The following is an 8,036-nucleotide window of genomic DNA, read 5'->3' on the forward strand; positions in this document are numbered from 1 at the left end:
AGGGATGGAGAAGTCGCGGAGAGTCTTCTCAGCCATGGGTTTGTTTGTTGTCGTTGGTGCTTGAAGAGCTGGTTCGCTTGTCGACAGTGAGAGCTGAGGAGGGACGACGTGAGGTCGGACCCTACTCACGAGCTTCTCGAGATTTTCAATGAAGTTTGTCGGCAAGGAGAAACCAGACATACACTACCCTATTTCATCCAATCAGGAGAAAACAAAAGGCACATTAGCCTGTATAAGCAGTAGCTACCTCTTATTCATATTGCCATGTTTATGCATTAGTAAAAATTTTACACCTAGTGCCATCCCCGGCAACGGCACCAGAAATGCTTGTTGGCATTTCTTAACGTCTCTACTAGGAGGGGTTATGTCGGATTGTTATTCCGGCCAGTCCACCAGGGGTGTACCCGGCGGTAGAGTTTCAAGATGGGGATCTCAGGACCAAGAGCTCGATGGTAACACGAAGACGTAGGGACTTAGATAGGTTCGGGCCACGATGAGCGTAATACCCTATGTCCTGTGTTCGGGGTTGTATTAGGGTTTGTGGATTGTTGCGAAAAGAAGAAGTCTCTATGGGTCTTCCCACGTCTCCTTTATATAGACTAGGAGCCGTAGGGGTACAAGGAAAGTATGCACGGGTTGTTTTACAAGAAAGGAGGTCGGTTAAGATCCCAAGATATCCGAGCTTCTAGTTGGAGCCTCTCATCCTGATCTATTGAAGATCCTTTCCACGCACAGCCGAGTCCTGCACGCCGAGTAGTCGTAGCCGTGTCATCGAGCAGGGTTGTCTCCCAGTTTCGGGGACCCCCTCGGCAGGGAGGTATATAGATCTACTTCCGTCAAGGCCCCGGGCGCCGGAGGGCCGAGTTGAACCTTGTCGTACTGAACAAAGTCCTTCTGTGCTCATTAAGAATGTCTATCGTTGTTGTAGATCCAGAACAGGATGCACCCCTGGGCGCACCCGTTGGGTGTAGCCCCCGAGCCTAGGAAGGTTTCGGAGAAGCATTTTGAGGGTCAAAGAACTGATCTTTAACTCTTGTCAGTCTGAATGTCTGAGCACTTAGCAACCATTTTTGCTACACCGATCCCCTAAGGGTACCGGTCCTTAGCTACATTGAGATAGCTGTAACATGTGGACCCAACTCGGTTCCCTGACCCTGAAGCCCTGGTTCGAGTCACTGAGACTTTCCGAGTAGTTCCGGCGTCCGGGCCCTGAGGCCCTGGCTGGGTCATAGAGACATGCCAAGTCGTAAGTGGCGCCCAGCCCCCGAGCAGGGTCGCTGGCGGAGTCACGGAGACGCGCTGAGTAGTCACGGCGTCCGGGCCCTGAGGCCCTGGCTGGGTCATGGAGACACGCCGGGTCGTAAGTGGCGCCCAGCCCCCGAGCAGGGTCGCTAGCTGAGTCACGGAGACGCGCCGAGTAGTCGCGGCGTCCGGGCCCTGAAGCCCTAGCTGGGTCATGGAGACACGCCAGGTAGTAAGTGGCGCCCAGCCCCCGAGCAGGGTCGCTGGTGGAGTCACGGAGGCGCGCTGAGTAGTCACGGCATCCGGGACCTGAGGCCCTGGCTGGGTCACGGAGACACGCCGGGTCGTAAGTGGCGCCCAGCCCCCGAGTAGGGTCGCTGGCTGAGTCACGGAGACACGCCGAGTAGTCGCGGCGTCCGGGCCCTGAGGCCCTGGCTGGGTCACGGAGACACGCCGGGTCATAAGTGGCATCAATCCCCCCGAGCAGGGTCGCTGGCTGAGTCACGGAGACGCGCTGAGTAGTCGCGGCGTCCGAGCCCTGAGGCCCTGGCCGGGTCACGGAGACACGCTGGGTCCTAAGTGGCGCCCAGCCTCTAAGCAGGGTCGCTGGCTGAGTCATGGAGATGCGCCGAGTGGTCACGGCGTCCGGGCCCTGAGGCCCTGGCTGGGTCACGGAGACACGCTGGGTCGTATCAGGAATATTCGGGGCATATTCACATTACGGTAAAAATCCAACCGTTATCTCCCCGCGCGGATCTGACGCGCCTGACAGAGGAGCGGGGCTGTCAGGGGCAACGGTAAAAAGAAAGTTACCGCTTATCCTGCTCCGTCCGCCGTAAGATTCCCAGCCCGATCTGATCCGGCCGTTGATTTCGGATCTGCCCGTTGTGCAGCCTCCGATATTTAAACAGGGGAGGCAGCGCGGAGCGGCCACCCTGTTCCCGAGCGCTCCAAAGTTTTCCGCCACCTTGCCGACTTGGCGAGTTTTCAGAGCTCTCGGCTTCCTCGTTCCTCGCGATTTCCATCCCTCTCCTGAGCTTCGCCGCCATCGCCATGGCCGCCACACCTGCCGGGTCATCATCCTCGACCTCGGGGAGCACCGGAGAAGCTCTGCCGCCATCGTTGTCTTGGCAGAAGTGTACGCTCCAAGAGAGTGACATCCAGGACATGGTGGAGCGCGACATCCTCCCGGAGAAGCAGATCTCTGGGTGGCGGTGCTGCTACGGGGAGGAGTTCCCGTCAGAGGACACGGACCAGACGGTCATGTTCAAGTCCTTCTATGAGAAGGGCTTCGCGCTGCCCGTGGGGGCCTTCTTCCACGGGCTTCTTCACTTCTGTGGGCTCGAGGTAACACATCTCAAGCCCAACTCGATCCCCCAAATCGCCATTTTCATCCACCTCTGCGAGAGGTACTTGGGGATCGCTCCCCACTTCAACTTGTGGCGGGCTCTGTACCGCCTCAAGGGGCACCCGTCCAATGTTCGTCGGAACATTGTGGGCGGGGCTGCCTTCTCGCTGTGCCAGGGGAGCGTCTACCCTGACTTCGAGCTCTGCGACACCAACAAGGGGTGGGCGCGGGAATGGTTCGTGGTGTCGAACCTGACGCCCTGCCTCCCGGCGCGCACCGGCCACGCACCGGAGTACAAGGCGTGCTGGAAGGAGCCGCCGACCACCGAGGAGATGGCGCAGGTGGATCGCCTCCTCAAGGAGATTGTTGGTATTTTGCAACATCACAAATAAAATCCGCAATTGCACGGATACCATTGTAGCTTTCACCCAAGCGTATTCCAGGGAATCGTATCCATTGAGGAACGTGAGTATGCTTTCTACAGGTTCAGGCTCATCCAAGGACACACACGCCGGTGTGGAGAAGACAGAAGAGAGGACTTTCTATATCTAGAATCTATACCTAGAAGAAGAGATCACGTCGCCGTTATACTTCGAGCTAAAGGTATCGACCGACTTATACAAGCCGGTAGCTCCAATATCCGAACGTGGAGGATTACTAAAAGGCTCGAACAGGGCTATCACCACCTACCGGCTACCTCTACAAACCATGGGACTATCAGACAACTGAGTGGTACAGTCCAGCCTAGACACCATGTCTACGCCTTTCCCTACTAACCTTAGCCCTGGCCAAGACTACCCTTTTCTATCCGGGGTCTTAAGCTAAGATCAAATGCTACTCGCTAGCATACACATCAATTATTATAAGGCAGAGATGATAACTTGCGATCTAAACTCTAATTCCAAATAAACAAACAAAGAAAGACTCGAACACTTACAACCGAATAAGCATCCGTCGAGGTACAAGCGGAGAAAAGTGCCGACAGACCCGGCACTTCCCCTGACTCCTCCTCACTCTCCTTCTCTTCTTCTACACCACCGAGTCTACCTAAGAATCTCGGATGAAGGCCTCAAACTCCAAGGGAGAAAGGTGAGTTGAGAGGGTGTGATGTGTGTGTGTTCATTCCTCTACCCCCCCTTTGTATTTATAGGAGGGAGCCACGGGGTGAGCTGCAGCCGAGCCTCATCAAACCGCCATCAGCAGCCAATGGGAGACCTCCATGTGGAACCCGAAGGTGGTGGGGCCCACTTGTAGGTCTGCCGGCCTGCTTGGTCGGCCGAACCCCCAGTGGGCCCACCGACCTTGCACTTTGGTCTGTGGGTCACTTCCTGGGCCCACTTGTCAATGGCACGGGGATTAGCTTCTGTTGTTTTGGTTTATTGCTCTGGTGGGCCCTTTTTATCCATGTTTTGACACGTGTCGCGTCCTAATTTGCTGGAACGTTATGTCTTGGATCAAACCTCACCATTATGCTGCAAAAATTAGCTCAAAATCACCTGCACACATTCTAGAACATCATCTCTGGAATTTGTTAGTAAATAAATCTATGCTAGCATTTATTCCACACTTTGGTTCCTTTTTGTGCAGGAGTTGACGGTCAAAATTGGTCGTTAGTGACCGTCAACAAGATCCCCCACACTTGGCCCTTTGCTCATCCCGAGTAGAGGTCAGGACTAAGGTGAGGCGGTAGCTTCCTGATTGAATATCCTGCACAAAAGTTATTTCATACCTTGCTCTTGCTTGTGAACTTGAATGTGTCTATCATGATATCTTGAGTTGTTGAAGAACGGAATGATCTTGGCTTCAAGTGTCATCCTGTCATGTTGCTAGACTTGGGGATTTTTGAAAGAATTTTTTTAATAAAAGATTGTTCATGGTCTTACTCTCCTCCATGGGTCTCTCAGAGTCGCTCGTAGCCTCTTACCAGCATTTATCCTTATTTTACCTCACCGGCTCTGATGGTATATGTGGAGTTTCGATGGATGAGGTAGAATGTCATCTGCTTGGCTCAAATCTGTTGCAAGATCAAAGATTGGATCCACAGGTTTATACTCGTATTTACGACTGATCAGGTTAGTGCACAGATAAATACATGCTCCTTTTCATGTCTGGTTTTATTTGCTGGGTCATGCTTCTTTGGCATGCCATCTTTTCTCTCTCTCTTTTTTTTGGGTCATGCTTCTTTGGCATGCCATCTTTTCATCTCTCTCTCTATTTTTTTTTCTTTTTTTGAATAACATTGTCAGACAGTATTTAAGGAGCACGAGATTCATCTGAACATAAAACCTTAAATCAAGTGCGTAAACGGAGCAGAACCATGATGGGTCACAAAATTTGATCAAGCTCAATCATGTAGCCAAGAGACATAGCATGTGATTTTTTTTTCAAGTGGATCGTATCATATGGCTCTGGTAGCATGGTGGATAAAGAGATAAGACCAAGAACTTAGTTTTTGTTTTTATAAATAAAAAAATCCTAGACTGGTCAACATGAAAGAGACGAATAACTTTAACCCAGATATATCACGTTAGTCAACAACTAAGCATCATGGGTCCTATAAAATATGGTTCACAAACTTAAGCGCAGCATGAAAAATATTTATGCAAGGCATCTATCAAGAGCTCTTATTAGCAAATTTCTTAAACATGTTCAAGAATTTGAAAAGATATGCTCATGTTTAGAAACGCTAAAGGGAGGAAACAAGTGTGGTAGTGCAAAATCATGAGTCAGAGCGAGAGGTGCACGTGACGTGTGAATGTGATTGTGGATGTGTAGCGTCATGGGATCTCCCCCCCCACACTTGTTTTCGACCTGCTCTTCGATCATAGACAAAACAAACCAAATATGAAAGATAATGGGGCTCTGCCGGCATTAACACCGGGGAGCCAAAGTTCACAAATCTAGATGAAATAAAGACCGGGGTGCGACTAGACTGACCTAAACCTAAACAACTCGACTAAGACTAGTGCCCAACTAAACCTATGATAACGACCTTTCTTAGGAAGTGACTCCTAATAGAGGTCCTTGTGACCCGTAGCCTCAAACAAGCGCTTCATCTTAGCGCTCAACCCTCTCCGCAGAAGACGTAAGTCATCCCGAAGCTCTTCCACCTCGATCTTCCTCTCTGCAAGCTGGTCCTCGAGACGCCTATTCTCCAAGCATAGCTGCTGGACCATCGCGGTGAGGTCGGCGATGGTGGGTCCCTCTGAAGTCATGTCGTCCTTGAGCTTTGCAGGCAACGACTGAGATCTGGCCTTCTTCGGCGAAGGACTAGCGGCAGTGCTCCTCCTCTGAGCGTCTGAAGTCCGTGTTGTGGTTGCCCCTATGCAGCATCTGGAGCGCTCTTCTGTGGCACAGGAGCAACCCGTGCAGTCTGAGGTGGCACTGGTGATCTTGTTGCCACTCCATCTTTGAAGAGCTGCTGTACTATCGGCCTTGATGAGGCCGGAGCTTCTTTGGACGGCCTTCCATAGGGACTGTGCACTCGTGCCCTGGATCTCGCAATCTTGAGAGGCAAAGGGGAACGTGCAGCGGAGCGGGGGCGCTAGATGTCACGCCCCCTGGTCGGCCGACCAGGCAGGTCGGCCGACCGGAGGGTGGCGCCCACCGGTCCTCCGCTGTTCCCCTTGGTCGGGACCATGGCCAGGGGCTGCACAAAGGTCGCCACGTCTTCCATTGTTGCTTCAGTTGCAGGAGTTAGGGTGTTGATTGCTGGAAGAGTCGCTGGAGGAGTCATGGCCGGTGTGGTGGCTATAGTTTTGGATTCTCCTTTGCCGGCCATGGGTTGATAATGGTGGAATGCTGTTGGAATCAATGGGGATTTTGGGGAAAAGATGGAAACAAGGTGTGGAGTTTAGGGTTTCTGAAGAGAAGAAGGGTACAAGACTCCTTTTCTTGTCGCGAAACACTGTCATGCCTCAGGTAATTGGACTCTAGGTGGGTCACGGAGGCCGTGCCCCGAAGCTGGGCCTCACTAGGGCTGGCCCAGATTTGGCCGACCTAGGCTGGGCCCTAGTGGGCCCCAGCTTGCGCGGGTCAACTGGTGGGGTTGTATGTTTGAGAGGTAGGATGGACCCACCTGCCCTTTTGGCCTATATGGCTCTTTTTGAATATAAGTACGGGATCGACTAAGTCAATCATGTCTATCTCCTCATCAAGAGCTTTATTATGGTCTAGGAAAAGTTTGAGTCGTTGACCGTTTACCTTATAGGCGTTACCATTGTCATCTTGTATCGTGATGGCTCCATGTGGTGATGTGTCGATGATGTGATACGGTCCTTGCCATTTGCTTCGTAGTTTCCCATGACCAAATAACTTGACCCTGGAATTAAAGAGCAATACCTTGTCTCCGGGATTGAAGTTCTTAAGCTTCAATCGCTTATCATGCCATCTCTTGGTTTGTTTTTTGTAAATCGAGGCACTATGATAAGCTTTGTCTCTCCATTCTTCCAATTCCGAGATTTGATGCTTCCAGTATTCTCCGGCTATTTTAAGATCCATATTCCACTTCCGGAGAGCCCAATGCGCTCTGTGCTCCAGCTGTATGGGTAAGTGGCAAGTTTTCCCGTAGACAAGCTGATAGGGTGACATTCCAATGGGTGTCTTATATGCTGTACGGTATGCCCACAGTGCATCCGGTAATTTCAGCTTCCATCCCCTCCCCATCTCATTCACGGTATTCTGCAGAATATTCTTGATTTGCTTGTTAGATATTTCTGCTTGACCGCTGGTCTGAGGGTGATACGGAGTCGCGATGTTGTGCCTTGTCCCTAGTTCCTTGAGAAAGCTCCGGAAGGCTGAGTCAATGAAGTGTGACCCTCCGTCACTGATTACCATCCGTGGTGTGCCAAACCTTGGAAAGATAATCTCATGGAACATCTTACGGTCATGCTTTGCATCTGCGGCTCTGCATGGCATGGCTTCGACCCATTTGGAGACGTAATCTACGGCGACTAGAATATACTCGCATCCTTGGGATCTTACAAAAGGTCCCATGTAATCAATACCCCAGACATCAAAAAGTTTGACTTGAAGATTGTAGTTCAGGGGCATTGAATCACGAGCTGTGATCCCTCCATGCCTCTGGCAGTTTGGACATCTGCGGATGAAGTTCTTTGTATCTTCATACATAGATGGCCAATCGAAACCGCTCTGCCAGATTTTCGCTTGAGTGCGAAATACACCATAGTGACCTCCATATGGTGCTGCCTGTCATTTCTCTATGATCTTTTGTCCTTCTGTCGTAGGTACACAATGTCTAAGTAACCCATCTGCACAGACTCGGTACAGATATGGTGCATCCCATAGGTGGCGTCTGCTCTCTTGCACTAACTTCTTTTTGCTTTCCCCTGGGGTATATACCCCGAAACCATGAAGTTCACAATATTCGCATACCAGGGATGCGAAGCTGTTACTTTGAGAAGCATATCATCCCGTAGGAAGTCAT

General features: G+C 51.3%; 1 protein-coding gene across 1 annotated transcript; it reads right to left on the reverse strand.

The window, feature by feature from the left end:
* Positions 1-6,778: 6,778 nt before the first annotated feature.
* On the reverse strand, positions 6,779-7,348 carry LOC120668843 (the record flags this gene model as incomplete). The annotated part of the gene is made up of 1 exon (XM_039948639.1): positions 6,779-7,348. A coding segment is annotated over one exon (570 nt), but the record flags the coding sequence as incomplete, so codon positions are not given.
* Positions 7,349-8,036: the final 688 nt, after the last annotated feature.

The sequence above is a fragment of the Panicum virgatum genome, chromosome 4N (genome assembly GCF_016808335.1).
Source record: "Panicum virgatum strain AP13 chromosome 4N, P.virgatum_v5, whole genome shotgun sequence".
Lineage (NCBI taxonomy): Eukaryota > Viridiplantae > Streptophyta > Magnoliopsida > Poales > Poaceae > Panicum > Panicum virgatum.